This window comes from Anas platyrhynchos, chromosome 13 (assembly GCF_047663525.1).
Source record: "Anas platyrhynchos isolate ZD024472 breed Pekin duck chromosome 13, IASCAAS_PekinDuck_T2T, whole genome shotgun sequence".
Taxonomy (NCBI): domain Eukaryota; kingdom Metazoa; phylum Chordata; class Aves; order Anseriformes; family Anatidae; genus Anas; species Anas platyrhynchos.
This window is the reverse complement of record NC_092599.1, coordinates 18,432,211-18,449,831: the sequence shown is the minus strand read 5'-3', so window position 1 is coordinate 18,449,831 and position 17,621 is coordinate 18,432,211. Positions and strand designations below refer to the sequence as shown.

The 17,621-nt window shown below is 43.5% G+C and overlaps 2 protein-coding genes across 10 annotated transcripts in view; one reads left to right on the top strand and one right to left on the bottom strand.

Annotated features, from left to right (window-relative positions):
• The window catches only part of CFAP92 (cilia and flagella associated protein 92 (putative)), a 173,733-nt gene that overhangs the window by 49,262 nt on the left and 106,850 nt on the right, over window positions 1-17,621 (bottom strand). For 5 of the 8 annotated variants that reach the window (XR_011812446.1, XR_011812445.1, XM_072044253.1 and 2 more), the window contains exon 1: window positions 52-4,426. Coding sequence is in view for 6 of the 8 variants with exons in the window: in XM_072044253.1 (XP_071900354.1) it covers window positions 52-286 (235 nt within the window). In the remaining 2 variants the exon portion in view is untranslated. Of the gene's footprint in view, window positions 1-51; window positions 4,427-17,621 lie in introns of those variants that run through there. The other 3 variants (XM_072044254.1, XM_038186158.1, XM_013091946.5) reach the window with 1 other exon arrangement.
• EFCC1 (EF-hand and coiled-coil domain containing 1) overlaps window positions 4,571-17,621 on the top strand; it is a 55,562-nt gene continuing 42,511 nt past the window's right edge. Inside the window, exons 1-2 of one of the 2 annotated variants that reach the window (XM_027467550.3) lie at window positions 4,571-5,357; window positions 6,699-7,105. In XM_027467550.3, the coding sequence (XP_027323351.1) occupies window positions 4,659-5,357; window positions 6,699-7,105 (1,106 nt within the window). In that variant the 5' untranslated portion in view covers window positions 4,571-4,658. The remainder of the gene's footprint in view (window positions 5,358-6,698; window positions 7,106-17,621) is intronic. The other variant, XM_027467549.3, reaches the window with a different exon arrangement.

Here is a 17,621-nt window from a genome sequence, read left to right as displayed (position 1 = left end):
CTAGAGAGTAATGAAAAAGGTTTCCTAGGAAAGTCTGCATCAGGTACATACTTGTAGCCAAGACAGGGACAGCTAGTGAGACCGTGAAGGTGCAGGTGACAGTGTGCGAGCCATCAGGTTCCAGCGAGCTTTCCTCTGACGGGACGCGCCTGCCGCTTTCACCCTCTGTGGCCAGAGCACCACCAGCACCAGGCACCCCTGGGCTTTCAGGCTCCAACTGTTCAGATGTGCTTTTACAGTGGGCGGTGTTCGGGTCTGCCATCTCTTCTTTATTTTCTTCCTCCATCTCCTCTTCACCCACTGCCTTCTAATCCTCACACTTTTGCTTTGCCGTTGCGTAGTCAGACAAGCGGCTCAGCGACTACGAAAGGAGAAAAACAGTCTCATTTCAGTGCTGCCGTGCGGAACGAATACAAATCCCTACAAGAACCCCAGCAGCAGCAAGGCAGGGTAGCATTAGGTGAACCACAACGTTCCCATTTCGAAAACTTTGTCGAGGCAGAGGCACCCCCAGACGCGACGGAGCCGCCCCCACCCGTGCCCCAACGGCCGCGGGGCTCGGCCCCGACCGTTACCCCCGGGCCCGGCGCTCCCCGGCAGCCGCCTCAGGGAGGGCAGCGGCGGGAGCGGCCTGAGGGAGGTGGCGGCGGGCCTGGCCCCGGCAGGGCCGGGTGTGGGCGCGTCCCCGTCTCGCTCCGCTCAGGAGCATTTCGGTGCCTGCTCCTAACAGGAGTCAGAGCCTTGTGGCCGGGCCCGCACTGTGTCTGCTGCCTGCAGCCCGCACCAGAACTGCTGACAAGCGCACCGGCTGCGCACTCCTCAGGGACTGACTGCAAGCCGTGTTCTGGTCTCACTTCACTATTGCAAACTTGCCCTTTTCCCCTTTGATTTACTCTGAAATTTGTTCATAAAAGACAAACATCTACCCCATGAGCACCACTACATAAAAGTTGAAAGCAGGGGATTTCTTTTTCTCTCAGTAAAGGAGAAGAGCCTTAAACTGTTCCAGATGCTGAATAGCTAAGAAATGTCAACTAAAACATCTGGGTATTCTGCGAGCTGCAGCTGTTTCCTCTGTAGACTACATAATGTGTTGTTTCTTCCCTTCAAATGGTTTAGACCAAGAGAAGGACCACAAAGGAGTTAGCAACAGCATGCTCCCAGGATAAAATCCAAATTGCAGTTGGGTTCTTGTGCTGGCCCCAGTGGTCTCCCATTAGCAGAAGAGTCCATAGCAGAAGAGTCTCCAGACACCAGTTCACGTCCATTTTTAATATATACATTCTTCTTACATTCAGAAGCTTGCTAAGATTCCCTAAAGTAGTTTCTGAAACTCTGTGTTGTATCCATCCCATACGCTCTCCATGCAGCTAAACATACAGAACATCTTTGCGGCTTTTTACACAGCTGATCCGAATTACCTACATGCTCAACAGATGTGTATCTCAAAAATCTTGTATTAAATGAAAAATATCTGTGAGCAGGAGCAGAACTACATGACAGATAGGGACGATCAATTACATTTTCCTTCTTTGTCTTACTGCATACACAGAGCTGTTCCAAATATGCAGGACCCAACAAACAAAAAGCCAACGCCTAACATTTCTGGAGTTACAAGAAACTTAAAGAACATGCCAAGAACAACATCACACCACTAATATTATTTTAACTTATCTCTGAAGTTCCTTGTGAAAGCAACTGTTTCATAAACACCAAACAAATTTTAAAAGTATCTATAACATCACGGCATGACTTTGTTGGAAACAATTTGAAAAACAAATTTTAGGTACTAAGCACTACATTTTCACTTTTCTCCTTGAGAGGAGGAAAATATTTTTTACAGTAATGAAGTGATCTTTGCTGTGAGATGAGCATTCTCCAAAGCCAAACAGTTCTGGCTGGCTCTGTGCAGTGCTACTGAACGAAAGCCCACCACACAAATGAGGCTAGACTACTGATACCCTGCAATGTGAGACACAAAAGCAAACTGTGCTTGTCCTTGGCCCTGCCTCATGTATGAACTGTGAAATAAAATAGGAACATAGTTAAATTAAGTGCAAAGCATTTTTCTCTATAAACACAGTTTATATGCCTTTCCTAATCCCACCACCATCTAATATAATTTAAAACAGAATTCCATCTACGATGCTGGCAAACTTAAGTCTAATTGTGGCAGCTGTCAACCTCTTAAAATAAAAATCTCCAATTAATTAATTCCAATTGCAGTATTTTAATATACTTCTAATTTCCAACTATTATTACAAGACTGTAGAAACAGTCATTCCCTTCAAATCATGCTTTGCCATCAGTGCTTATCTACAGTCAGAACTCTTCCAAGATCCTTCAATGACAGAGTGTACTATCAGAACTGGTAACAACATCATAGAAAAGTTTTTGAATACTTAATAAAAGGTTGCCATGCCTCTGAGCAGATTTAGAGAATAGGTCAACAGGCAAGCCTTGTGTAGGCCAGGTAAGATCTTAGTCTTGCTACAGTCAGGAGTAAACACAGCAATCAGTGCCATTACACTGCTACAGGCTTTTCCATACCCCTGCTAGCAGTAGTGCTGCAATGGAGAAAAAGGTTAAATATGTAGGGATTCATGTTTTAGAGATTTGTTTTGTTTTTAAAGGCAGGTTGCAAAAATAAAGCTTATTTCTACCAATCCAAACCTCATGTTACAGAGAGGCTTAAGTGACATTGAAGCTTTCTATTAGCCTATTGTTTCTTCAGTTGTCCAGTGTTTTTAATTACTGGGTTTGGTGGTTGTTTTTTTAGAAAGTGCGATGCAAACATCATCCAGCATCAGAACTTCTTTCAAAAAAGCAAATAAAATATATAGACCAAATATTTGTTTGCTGTTTTTGGTTGGTTGATTGTTTTTTGTTTGTTTGTTTGTTTGCTATTATCAAATGTCTGCTTTCTTTCAGAGATGAAACTCTGGTGAATTGCCATCATTCTGACATACTTGTATCCCTGTTGCCATGATAACACAAAGTCAAATAAGTCAAATATTCATGAGTTTGGGTCCTTCATTCTTGTGAAGCAGAATAGGAGAAGACAGGCAATGAGCAATTCAACAGAGGCACAAATGCTCCCCAGTGCCATTAACAACACCTTTCTTCTAGCCAGAGATACCACCAAGAAACCCAACTGCAAACGGTAGTGCTGATGTAAAATTTGTGCTGGCATCTTTATAGCCTGGTAAAGATTCTGTCAGTCTTAAAAGCAATTACTTCCACCTGATAAGTATTTTTACAATTTAAACTAGCTAGACCAAAACAAGTTTAAATTGTTGCATTGTCTAGCTTTAGGTTATTGGGGATCAGCACGTTTGTTGTGTATGGATAACAGATGTGGATTTACATAACATCTGCTAAAAACATTCAACGTGTATGTTTTTTCTTTCCTGTCTTTCTCTCTGACACTGCACATTCAGTAGACCCAAAATCAATTTCGTGCGATGTCAACATTATCAGTCTGCAAAAACTTGAAGTTTATAGGTATACGTTTCTATGATAGTGTAAATGAATATATATATGTTAAGCATGAAAAAACCCTATCAGGTCACCCAGTCACTCCGCAAGTCAATCAGAACTGTAGGACACTAATGTGCCAATTCAAACAAGAGGAAAATGAGAGAAACACTCTTTAAATGTATAAAGAAAATCAAAAATAAATAAATCCATGAAAGGGACAGGAAAGTCTTAACGACTGCAAAATTACAAACACACTACTATTTTGTATAATAAACACGCAGAAGATCATTGGTGGATAAAACTCAGCGTTTGAGAATAAGGAGCCTGATGCTGTGGAACACCAAGTACCCTGAAGGAACGTGGGGTCTCATAACATAAAAACCAGGAGATCTTCAGCAAAACAGCTTTTCATATTACCAGTCTACCAAGCAAAGTGATAAAAAAATCTGGTTTTTGGAGGCGTATTAAGAGATTTTCTTATAAAGCATGCTTTTTCTGGATGATGCACAGTATGTGAAATCCAACCAGCATTCCCATTCAACTATGGGAAGCAGAAGCAGCAGCAGGGCCCCTAGCAGACCTCACCCACCCTGAAACTCCTCAGGTGGGACCCCTGCCCTCGCTCCATGCATGCCCAGCCCAGGCCCCTGCGTGCTGCTGTGGTGTGCCTGTCTCTGGTCCGTGCCCAGAGCCCTGGCGGCACCTTGGGGCCGCACCGCAGCCCTGGCCCCATCCGCTGTTGCTCTTGACAGGACTTCTTGGGTGGCCCCGGGACCCGGCTCGGCACCTTGCCCTGCCGCCCCACGGCACAGCCAGGACACCTCCGGCCCGTGTCAGTCCCCGCGGAGCTGTCGGGGCTGCGCTCACCGAGAGCTGGCCGGAGGCTGCTGCTCACGGGGGGCAGCGACAGCACAGGCGGCTTCCGAGCGCTGGACCAGAGCTGCTCGAGACCGGGCACCCCTTTCGCTCACACCTGGTTTTTAAAGACCCCGCGGGACGGGCGCCCTGCTTTGGAGAGCTGCCTCCTCCGCGCCCCGCTAACTTTTGATGAACTTGGCGGGGGCGGGCGGGGGCGGGCCCGGGGCGGGGGCAGCGGCAGCGGCAGGGAGCGGGGCCGGGGCCGGGTTGGGGCCGGTGCTCGGCGGGCTGCGGCCGGTGCTCGGCGGGCTGCGGGCGCGATGGAGCCGCCCGAGGGCTGGGACCCGTACGGGCGGCCGGCCCGCAGGACGCAGTGGCTGGTGAGCGCCCTGGCTTACCACTACGGGCTGGACCGCGGCGTGGAGAACGAGATCGTGGTGCTGGCCACCGGGCTGGACCAGTACCTGCAGGAGATCTTCCACCACCTGGACTGCGCCGGCGAGGGCCGCATCCCCGGCGAGGATTTCCGCACGCTGTGCCAGGTGCTGGGGCTGGGCGAGGAGGCGGCGGCCGACCCCGAGGAGCGGCTGGCGCTGCGGGAGGGCCTGGCGGCCGAGCTCACCTTCCGCCAGTTCCACGCCCGCCTCTGCGGCTACTTCAGCACCCGGGCGGGCAGCGCCCCGCGCCGCGCCGTGCCCCGCCTGCCGCTGGGCCGGGAGAGCGAGCACATCGAGACCCAGATCCGGCTGCGCAGCCCCCGCCGCCGCCGCCGGGACGCGGCCGGGGCCGGGGCCGGGGCCGGGCAGGGCTCTGCGGGGCGGCGGGGAGGCGGCGGGGGCTCGGCGGAGCGGCGGCCGGCGGCGCCCTGCTCGCGGGAGTGCTACGAGGAGATCGTGGCGCTGGAGCAGGCCGAGGACCGCATCGCCAAGCTGGAGGAGGAGAACGGCAGCCTGCGGGAGCTGGTGGAGGACATGCGGGCCGCCCTGCAGAGCAGCGACGCCCGCTGCCTGGCCCTGCAGGTGAGTGCCCGGGGCCGCCCCAAAGCCCTCCGGGCCCGGAGGGAGCGGGGCGAGGAGCCCGGGGCAGAGCTGCGCTGCTCCTCTTTGGCGTTAACCCGTGAGCCAGGTTGGGGGGTGGTGGCCCTTAACGTTTCTCCGGGACTCCTCAAGCAGAAGGGCTGGGCTTTCACTGCTGTGCCAGGGGCCGCTTTTGGTACAGGTGGGCAGGGCATTGATTCAATGCCTTGATTTAACTGATCAGATGGCAATAGCGTTTAACTGATATTATTCATTCAGTGCACTGGAAACCATCCTGCTCAAACTGCAAAAGCCTTACAAGGCTTCAGTGTAACACCGCTAAGTGTGTCACGCTGCTTTTTTCTGCTGCACATCAGTCCGGCAGTTACACAGCAATCACACGCTGCTGGGGTCTCTCTCCAAAGAACAAACTTGTGGATGCTTACCCACACGCACAGCACAGGTGGTTACTCACTCTTACACACTTCGGAGCTTTACCTCAGAAACACTGGCGGTGTGTTTCCTTCTGAGTGCAGCTGGTAGAGCCCAGGGCAGGAGCCAGGTCTGTCACAGGCTGACGGGCTGTCCCTGGCTCCTTGGCAGGGCCCCTTTAGTTCTGTGGCCTCTTTCTGCTGTATTGGCTTGGGTGAAACAAGAACATACTTAACTGCAGTTAAATCACTCTGGCATGAAATAGCATGGACCAGGGAAAGCACCCAAGGCTGTTTCCCAGTTGTTCTGGTGCCTCTAGTCAGGTTGGCTTTAACATAACACAGCACCCACGGAAATTTGCTCCACGTGTGCCATTGACATTTGGTGTTAGCTGTCTGTCTGTCTTTACAATGCCAGCATGGCAGGTAAACGATACTTTTACCAATTTCAACTGGGATCACCAGTCAAAGGCCCCAGAAAGAATGAGAAGGGAACAGAGGTCAGGGCTCCAGACCACCACCAGCTGCTCTCTGTCCTCTTCTACTGAACACAACTTTAAAAAATGTAATCAGAGGTGTTTTTCAGAATACTATTTGGCTTTTGAGAACAGACTAAGATAATGAGGTTAAAGCTATACAGAAACTTGTGCAAGTAACAAATTTTCCTTTTGAACAATTCAGAAAAGTAAATTTATAGATACATATTTAAAAAATTCTTTTCAAGAGGTTGTTTCTTTGTCTCTGTATTTTGCAAAGGTAAGCAGGTAATAAGGTAATTGCTGTTCAACTATATGTAATTAATAACCATAACAACAACAACAACAGCACAATCCAGCCATTCAATCTTGATTAAAATGTCATTTGTTTTAAAATACATTAATTTGTCCCTGCTTTATGCTCCCGTTCAATATAGGTAGGACTGCGGAAAAGCCATGCTAACCATAAGGAAGAAGGGACCTGTTTTATAGGGAGTAAGAGACAGTTAACACAGGACAACTCCCAGACCAAGTGCCTTCAGAGTGTCCTGAAAGAAGTGGAACTCATCCGGAGCTCCAGGGATGGGCAAATTGAAGAAGCCATTAGGTTCAACCAAGAACTGGAACGAGAGCTGAAGAGCTCTCAGGAAGCATTAGTCAATCTGGAAGACTGCAACCGTAACCTGAAGAGGGAACAAGCAGAAATGAGGAAGAAGGTTGAAGAGGCCAGACACGCAGTCCTTAACAGTCTGGGCAAAGTGAAGGAGCTAGAAGTGAAGGCTAACGAAGTGCCACACTTGCAAATATACATTCAGCAGCTAGAATCGGAACTGCAGCACTATAGGTAAGTTTAAGTCTGCCAAATAACGGCTATCAAATCACGGTATGTCACCACATTTTAGCTTGAAGATCACTGGTTGTAGCTTAATGAGTGTTCCCAAATACATCTTCTAAAGTACAGGTAGAGGAAAATTAGGAGCTACTTATCAGTCGTGTTGATAGGGATCCCAACTGGAACCTGCACGTTCAGTAGACGGTAGGCTAAAATAAGGGAGAACAGACAGCTGAAGTCATCCCTCAAACATGGGTAATAGGACTCAACGTAGTAATACTTCAAGAAAATCTCAACAGAAATTGCTAATGATCCTTCAGAATCTGTTTCCAAAACACTTTTGACTTTAACTAACCATGATAAATTCAGTCTTTTCCCATTAGTTAAGTCACACATACAGAAACAGCTGCTACCAGGCAGCTGATGCTCCGTTTCTTATTGAAGTTGTTCAATTTGTCATATGAATTGGAGAAAAATGCACAAGGCCAGTTTCTGCTCAGCTGGCTTAAACTCTGCTGTGACGTTATCACTTGTTTACTCATTAGAATATGGAATGCTCCAGAAGAAAAGTTAAAACACTTCCATTAAACCATGCAATAATGTAGTGGAAGTCTCTAGCATAAACTGTATCATCCAACTAGAAACCACTTTTGTGCAAGCATAAATAAATGTTTCCAAGATTAAGAAAGTTGACCACAAATTTAATGATACACTGGTTTTGTTGCTTTTTATCTCAAACTTGAAGCCACTGATGGAGTGCTAGGTAGGCAATTCTGCCCAAGTTTCAAATTGACCTGTGGAATGAAATGTTGTTTAGATTTTTACTGACCCAAAGTAAAGCTAATATTTATATTTTTTTCAACTGTACTAAAAGTAGTGTTTTAATACATTGTCTATTCTGATCTCCTTGTCTCTTCCTAAACTGATACTTCCTCTGTTTGCTTATAAGAAGAATTCGTAGTGAGTTATTTGTAGCATCATGGCTATTGTACTGTTTTATGAAGTGAGGAAATTCTAAAAATAATCATTTTATCCGGTGTCTTTCTATAAGCATTGTGTATGTTAATATCTGTGTGGTTGCAGAAGATAAAAGCATTTCTTTAAAAGTCTATAGGATTTTAAAAACACCATCAAGGCACGTAATGTCCCAGATGACTAACTGTCATTTACAGGGATATCTGGATGAATGACACTACTACCCATGCTTCTGAGATTGCAGTAGTTATCTAGTTTATCAAGTTCTCCTTGGCATGAGCAGAAAAGGCTTAAGATGAGCTCTTGTCCTGCAGAATTGCTTTTCCAAAGTATGATGAAGCATTAAAAATCACTTTTGAACTGGTAAAAATAAACTAATTGAAGACAATAAGAAATGCCAGCTGGGCCTTGCAGAGCAGGAACTTTTACAGGTCACACCAAAACAAATAGAGGGAGTTAAAAAATGGAAATTTTAGGGGTTTGTCTTTTTTTTTCTTCCACATGCAAGACCCTTTAATGGTTCTTGATTCCATATCAGTAGCCATAAAGCATTCCCATCTCCCTGTCTATGTAATATGGCTCCTGACTTAAACAGCTTAAGGACAGAGCCACCTAATGATGATTGTGACTTGCATGCCTAGGATCATATTCCCCAGTGCATGGAATTCTTTAATTCCACCTATTCCACAGAGCAGTGCAGGGATGCCCATGCAAGCAGAGAACCAGGTGAATGAAGCAGTGCAGAGCTCTGAGTTACTGCGATGGAAGAGCTTACCACTAGCTGGGCTGTCTCCACCCTCTGTAGCCATTGGCATCAAAGCTTGTCCCACTCACTGTACTTGCTCACAGGTGTGCTACAAAAGGCAGAATACTTCTGCTCATACAGAATCACATTCTCCTGTTGTGCAGCAGTCCAGAACCCACAAGCATAAGTTCAGGTGAGGTGCAAGGAAGCACATGTTGAGGGTAAGACAATGAGTTGGCCAAAACATAGAGATGGAGAAACAGCTGCTACATCCTGCAGGTTTCTCAGACTGTCAATGGACAAATGGATTTCTTGTAATTTTATTCAAGTTACTACTCCAGTGAGTGGTTTCTCCATTTCTATGTGCCACAAAAAGTTTGTAAGCATACGAGCAGGATATCTAGGTTTGGCAAGAATTAATGCTGCAAGGCAGCAGCACAGAGAAATGCATGGGGATTTGAGTACTGCAAAAAGCACGTAAGGTTGCAGATTTGTCTCCTGAGAAGTCACCTTAATTGGCTTGGTGTGGCCACTATTTTACTCCAGGAAAAGCCTAATTTCTTTCAGAGAGGATCATGTGCAGGAGTGAGACTTCTCTATGACTTTTATGTGCTACTCCTCTTTATACTTTCATATTTCTAAAGTGAAGAATAAAGTAATTCCTCCCTCAGGTTCAGAGTTTCAAAGATCTATAAACATCTAAATCCCACTTCTAGAGTGGGATCTTACACCAATTCACTATCAGTGAAGCCTGGAGCCCCATCAACCCTAAATTATAATGCCTAATTCAGGAAACAACTTCAATCCTGAAACACTTTCTTGAATAGATGCAAACTTTAAAGTACCACCAAGTGTTTAAATGTTTTTCTGAATTGTTATAAACAACTGCCCTTTCTGCCTACAGATCCATATTGCTGTAAATTTAATGCAAAAACTTACTATGAATCTGTTTGGTAAAAATTAGCTAACCTGTGTGACAAACTTTTGATTTGTACAGTTGCCTGTATCACTGTTTAAAATATTCCTATCGTGTTACAAGGTTCCTAAGCCAACCTAGTAGACCAAAGACTTTTCTTGCCTTAAGTTGCACAATTCTTACAACACTCCATGCACACCTCAGGTTTTAGTCCACTGTTTCTTCCACCACTATAAATTTTTACTAGCTTTTATTTTTAAATGCCTACCAATTTAATGAGTCAGTTGAAACAATTTAAAGGTAAATTTTGAGAAAATTCCTTACTGAAAAGCATCAGTTAAATTCATTTCAGAGGAAAAAAAAAAGTCATAAGAAATTGTATTCTTTATCATTTGGTATTATGTCAAAAATGTGCAATTCAGAAGGCCAGTACACAGGAAAGTTTACAAAGTTAGGTGGGCCTCATTTCTTGAGCAGTGCTGTTCAGAGTTACTCTCATTTTGTACTGGCACACTTGATTCCATCTTCCTAGGTATAGGACATTTAATTAGTTATTACTGACGCTCAGCTCTTTCAGTTTTGCACTGCTTTCCTGGTTTCTCAAGATGACACCGAGACTAGCCTCCAAACACTCATTCCCTCTCAGCCTGATGTCAGCTGCACTGTGCAAGTTAAATGCATAAATGAAGGTACTGACAAGGGCCCAGGACACACTAGTTACCTCCACCTGATATATCCTCTTAATCAGAGAGCAAATCATTAACAGGTATTCCCTAATTTTTTTCCCAGTAAACTTTGTTCCTCCTCAAGGTGACACCATCTGTGTATTCGAATATAGTTTTATGATTTATAAATATTATTTATAGGAGTGTCACATATAAAAATGTTACTACAATATAACTGTCACATCTACTACTCCTAGTTATCCATTCAGCCATTTTCCCTGTCAGAGAAGGAAATGAGATTGGTTTGACATGAATTGTTCTTGCCAAATATAAGTCGTCTCTGTTTTCTATACTACATTGTAGGTGGCTTAAAAATTGAACACTTAATAAAGTTTACAGATTTTTTTTTCCAGTTAATAGCGTTAGGGGGAATAATGGAATTTAACAACCTTTTTCTTTAATCCCAATGTAGCACATAAAAGGAGAGGTCATTTAAAATTGAAACAGACTTCATAATGGAGATGTTCACAGAGGTTTTATGTTGCTCTGCTAGACAGCAGGACAGTAATTACATAGGTCAGAGAAAGGGGTCATAAAATACCAAAAATGCTTCCCATACATATGGTTTGTCTCCCAAATTACTTAATTATCCATCAGCATTTATATGTGTTAATGAGCAGGAATCCTTTTTACTTGGAATGCAAAGTTGCTTGTTTTATTCCCTCATTCTCTTAGCACTATGAAAATGAAGGCCTCCAGCATTATCTCCCCCATCTATTTCTCTGACAGTCAGCAATGGTAGTTTTTCTGAATAGTTATGCTATATGTTATCCTACAACAGCAGTAGTTCAAATTTTCTTCTCTTCTAGGAGACAGTGTCCTGCTCTTTTCAATAACTTCTCTGATTATCATTACTCTCTAAAGTGTAGCAAGATGGAGCAAACAGATCCAAATCAATAATCCAAGGAAAGGGGAGGAATATGGAAATGTTCCTACCCGATACAGAATCGGCTCTGTTAAGTGAAGAAAGAAAAGCTCTAGGAAAGAAACAGTATCCACAAAAGAAGGTATATGTAGAAGTATATACAGTAGGTTATTTCCAATCGGAATGATAATGCACGTCTTATATTTAGGCATTCTAGAACTGTTATTTTATTTAAAAATTAGACATTAAATAAAGAAAAACTGGACAACTTTCTGCTTGAGTAGTGTCATCAATGTCAACTACTTGCTGATTGTAAAGTGAATTGCACTTTGGAAATTTATCAGATAGCACAAAATTTGAATGGAGCCTGTGTGTGTATATATGCTGGACTACAAAAAAGACTGCATAGATCCACAAACAATAAGTACATCCTTGGACAAGAGCAGTGACAGCCAGGGAACAATGACTGATGACAGTCAATAAGAACAGTGACAGGAAACTGAACTCAAGAAGTTCAGAGACATTAAATAAACTTTTTTTTTATAGCCCTCATCTGTAAGAACACTTTAACAGATAGCTTGAGATGAACCTGTCATCTCATTTTATTTTCTGATTTTGCTTATATCTAATATTCTACTCAAGACTGTGAGAAGTTATAGATTACATAGAAGTCTGCCAACAAATACAGAATTTCAGAAATTTTTCAAGAAGTTAAAAGTATCAGGTGCTCATCATCTGAACCTTAGACCACTTGCATATCCCTAGTCATAGAAAAATCATAAGCCGAACAACCAAGTCAGATTACTACTCTTTTGAAATACTTTAAAGGAAAATTTTATAATAGAAGGTATTGCTTTATATGGTAGAAAGAACTGTACAGAACAATTTAAATATTTTAACTTTACACTGAAGAAAATGTGTAGCACCTGGTTCTATGGAAGTATTTGTTTTATTTCAAACTCAGTGGCTTTTGTTTTTGTTTGTGGTTGTTGTTTTTTTTTGTTTGTTTGTTTTTACAATAATATTTGCTTCCCCTTGTAATAGCAAAACCTTTACTTCAAATCCATTCAAATTAATACAAGTGCACTTATCCACACAGAACTTTGTCTGCTAATTCTGACAGTTGAAATGTAGCCAGTTTTCTGGCCTTTTTCAGTGCTGGGATCATAGTTACAGTACATTTGTCCTTGGAAAACTTTCCCTGGTTTCTCACTAGATCCTCCCTTTCATCTGGCTTGCCTTATTTGCTGTGTTTGGAGTAATTCATTGTGAGCACAATAGCAGTGGCACATCTGTGGCCACTGTGCATTCACTCGGGTGGATGTGCTTTTGCCATGTCCGAGGCTTCTCTGTAGCTCTGAGGAGGAACCATTTGTTGAACTCACTGGAGCTGTCACTTGGCAACCCCCATTGTACGTCCCTTCCTAGAGAATGAGAAGGCAAAGTGTGCCACAAGCCTTGCTGTAGTCAACAGTAACAACAAGGTAGTCCCAGCCAAAGGAATTTGGTCAGAAAACCAATGCCTTCTACTGCCCAAACATCCCAGGTGATCTTACTTATTAGCCATCTTGGGTTATGCTAGCAAAAATCAATGATTAATTTCATACGCTAAGACAACTCCTTAAATAAAAATAACTACTTTCCCATACGTACACCTTTCAAATCATTTTGTGAAAATGCACTCCCTCCCAGAGGCAGCGCACACCTCTCTGAACGCACTGTTACTGCGCTCCCTCTTACTGCAGCAACCAAAAATAAGGAAGAAACACACCTAGATCATGAATGGCTCGGCTGCACCCCTCTGGATTGCTGGGGTCAGCTCCTGTCCTGCACCTTTCTATGCCAAACAGTGGCAGTGTGTCACTTTCTGCCACGAAGGCTTCTGCCTGGTGGCTGTCTGGCCAGTGACAGGACATCACTGCCCTGTGCTGCTGTCGTGCTTACAGCCCTTAGAGTTGACCTTGCTACAGCCTGGCTCGCAGACACTGACACTTCAGATCCCACTGCGTACAGATACAGACACAAAAAACTCGATGCATCAGGGTTATTCTGGGACCGGAGTTCTCAGCTTGACAAGACTGGAATTTATGCATCTTTCTTGACCTAAAAGCAAGCTTGCATCAGTGTATGAGAGCCACGTAATAAGAACAATTATATATTACCAATAAAAATACACATTGCAGCCTCCTGTCACAAAGTGCTGCAGCTCATGAACGTCACTGGGGAGCAAGGAGGACCGTGGCACCTGCACAGTCGCTCACCTTGACTCTCACATGCATCCTAAGCAAATCTGACAAGTTTTTAAGCTGCTTTTATGCAAAAAGAGCATCTGCAGGAAAGGAAACTGGCCCAAGCATTTCAGTTGTTCCCCATCTCCCTAAGAAGTTCTGTGTGAGTGGGTCTCCCTGTGCTGCGCCCTGCTCATACACTGATGTGGCCAGACCTGCTGAATTCAGCGGGGGCGTTCCTTTGCTTATAGGACTAATGAGATCATAAGGAGGCAACACAGTTTTACAGGTTGAAATTCTACCAAACCTTCCTAAATGATGCTTTAAGGAGCCAGCAGTGTTTAAAAAATCAGATTTTTCTTCAGGTTCTTAATCCACAGATTTGTAAGATATCGTAATGCTATATATTAAAGTAATATATAAATAAATATAAATATATAAAGCTATATATTAAAGTGTTAAACCTGGGTCTGCTAAGTTCATCTCCCTGGACATCAAAATATTGAAACAAAAATACCAGGGTCTAGATCCTGAGAGAACCAGAGCATTGGCAAGTACTTCAGGCAGGCCCTTAAAACACGTGTGTAGTATAAAGCATTCAACGGCTCCACCAAGGCCTTTCAGAGTCTAAACTGAAACAAACAAGCCAACCGTATCTCAAGTGGTTTTCGTGCATGTCAGTTCTGCCATCAGCTCACATAAACTACTCTGAAAATCAAACCAGGCTGTTATCTATACTCAGAAACTAGCAGGGAGTTCTGCATTCCTTTACGCCTTTTACTCCACTGGAGGTAAAAAAAATAAAAATTCCTTCCCTTTTAATTTTCCTCACAAAACCTGAAAATTACTTCATGAAAATGAGGAGAGGAGGAATTCTACTAAACTAGTAAGAACCAGTTGTTTACTCTTAGTTCTTCATCTCTCTGTCAGGATACACAGTAGGGTAGTTTGTAAATAGATGCTGATCACCCAAGTTTTCAAACAAATTAAATGAATTTGTTCAGCTAAAATAGGCTGCTCCTGAAATACAGAGGGATCTGTAGGGGAGGAGGCATTATCTCTTGAATAGATCCCCAAAATGACAATGATGTGACAAGATATGAAGTAATCCCAGAACAGTTCAAGGGAGATCTGCACATTGTAGCTAAAAGTCCTTTTTAATTTATGTGCCAGGAAAAATCATGGAATCATGAAACTGGAAATACCAGAGGGAAAAGCCCACTCGAACCTTGCCTTTGATTCGTACGGAGGACGTTCTGCTTCAGCAGCTTCTGTCAATGGCTGCTGGGGTTAGCCACCAGGGAAGGACGTTAACCTAGCCTCTCCATAGGCTCACGCGCAACCATTCTACTTCAATCATTAACTTAAGTTCTCAAAAAACACCTGTATGTAATATAAATATTAAGTTATCTAGACACCCAGGGAAGTATCTAGAAAGCAAAACTAGTTGACTCCATGTCTTCATTGAGAATGTGCCATAACAAAAACCCACAGCCCAGCTAAGTTCTTAAACCCCATCCTTGGGATAGGAAAGGCAAAATCAAAGGATCTGCAATACCACTGCGTTGCTCAGCACACTTCAGCGGTACTCGCATAGAGGTGGACACTCACTCTGTGTATAAGTCTGCCCAGACTCTAAGCACACTGGGGGGTGAGCTAACATGTCACTGATGGTAGGAAATACAATATAGGCAATTTCTGTGTTTTCAATGACAGAATACCATTATTTAGCACCACTGCAAATATTTACTGAGTGCCATGTTCTGTTTGCCTGTCTTCTCATCGGAGTCAGAACTTGTGTTGAATCACTGGCCATAGTTAGCCCATACCGTTCTCTTCATTCTCTTGTACGTTTTTCCAATTTTATCAGCACCTTGTCTGCATACCATACAAAGCGATTAAAATCTAGACTGATATTTGCCTTTCTAGTGGCTGGCTGAGGGTCTTCTCTTTGCAATATTTGCCAGATTTACCAGGTATTCTGCATCTTAGCTGCTCAGAACTGTGGCCACTGAAACAACCTAAAGAAAAGTGCTGCCCTCAAATTAGAAAAAAAAAAAAAAAAAAAGCTACAAATGAATGTTCTGTGCTGTAATTAAAGCTTTGACTAAGCAGTCTCTGCATCTAGTCTTAAAGTTTTACATTCTGAAGTAATTCCTAACTGAAAATTCAGGAAAAAAAAAAAAGGGGGGAAATTTCTAACTTGCATTTGAAGGGGAAGAGGGAAAGATGTGGATGAGGCTGATCAACTGGTCAAAGTATTTGATTCAGTCCATTATAGACAGAAAATATTTCCCCAGTTCCAGATGTGTAATTAGCTGCGTGCTCAACTCAGGCAACCTGGAAGGCGTGAGATAGATTAAGAACATAGCTTCCAATTTTATTCACAAAGATAATTCTGTATCTATGGGAAAAGGCACTTTAATACTGTTATATAGCCTTCCGTATTGCTCCTCTGCAAAGCAGAAAAATTTGATAAAAATGAATAGATACGTGCATCCTTATAGGATCACAAAGTTTTGGATCAACTTCAAAGACATGAAAACTTAAAGCAAGGAGCAAAATTTGTTCATTATTGCAGGTATCTGCATGGCAGGATACTGACTGTATTCTGTCCACAAAAAAACCTGCCATTTCATTCAGTACCCTCACAGGAACATTATAAAAAAAATAGGTCAGAAAATAAATGTCAAATGTAAGCTTTGAGCATGACACATCTTTAGAAATATACTTCTGTAAAACAAGTAACTTCAGCCTTTATAGTATAGTCCTTAAATCTCCTTGAAAAAAAAAAAAAAAAAAAAAAACCAGCATAAGGGCTGTGACTGGCTGTTGCAGTCCCTCCTTGTTTGTGGAAAAAAAGCCCTCCAAAGGGTGCCTGAGTTTCTAGTGCTAATTGCTGTCACATTACACACCACCCATTTCAAGAAAAGAGGTGCCAAGTGTTGGGAATCAGCTTACATCAGAAAGACCCCAAAGCTGTCAATAAATCCACAGAACAAAATCGGGCCCTGTGCTCTGCTTTGTGAGAAGTCTCTTCCCCGCATAGTGTTTCAGTGCAGGTCCATGATATCACATTAATCATAGCCCTAAAAAGCTGGTATGCACAGCACATCTGCTCTGCTTTTATTCTCCGTACTTGACCCCAGCACATGTCCTTGGCATTAGTTCTCATAACATCAAAGTATCTGGTACTGCGTATGGTGAGCTCAGCCAAGTCGAAAGCACAACTTGGTCAGGTTTAAGCTGGGCTGGGAACGCAGCATTTCCACACTGCTGAAGCTCTAGGCCTAAGCAGCACTCTGCTTCGCTGAAATTCAAGCAATCAAGACAAAGCCAGTGCTTATGAAAACCACAGAACAGCAGGTTCCGTTATCCCTGTGTGTCAGCAAATATCCAAGGGGGGGGTTTCCAGCAGGACACATGCAGCTGGGGGTACATCCATGCTTTGGGGCACAGCAGTGTGTTGACTCCCAGTGAGTCTTGTCTGGAGCAGAGGACAATGTGGCATCAGCACATCCAAACACCAGCTCTCTTGAATTAATTCAAGTGATTTTTACACCACACAACATCACAACACCCTTAAAACCATAAGTCTGATAGATGGTCTCTGCTGCAGAACCAAGAGGAAACAAGGGGGCTGTTTGCAGTGGTTTAATTTAGTGACAGATCTGGCGTGAGTGAGGTAAACAGATGGACTGCTCTGACAGCAAGTGCTCCGAGTTAATTCAGACCCTGGTTGTGATGAGATTGGCTCTGCAGTAAGGGAAATCTTCTGGCTGTGAAATATTGCCACCACTAGAGGAATATTCATGGGTGAATGCACTGGCTTTGAACAAAAGACCTTTCAGGGTAGCCAGAGTGTTGATATCTTTCAAAAAAGTTATGATTGATCTCCATACAACAGAGTTATCCTGGGGACATCAGTCTTGTACTTGCTACTTTTTGTCCCTTGTCAAAACAAGCGGTTTCTGCAGCATGGTGTCCTTCATAGAGGTTCTGCAGTATTTTCTCTTGTTCTCTCCCCTTTTGTTACCTCCTTGCTTTGCTCTGATTTTTTTTTTCAGTTTCCAA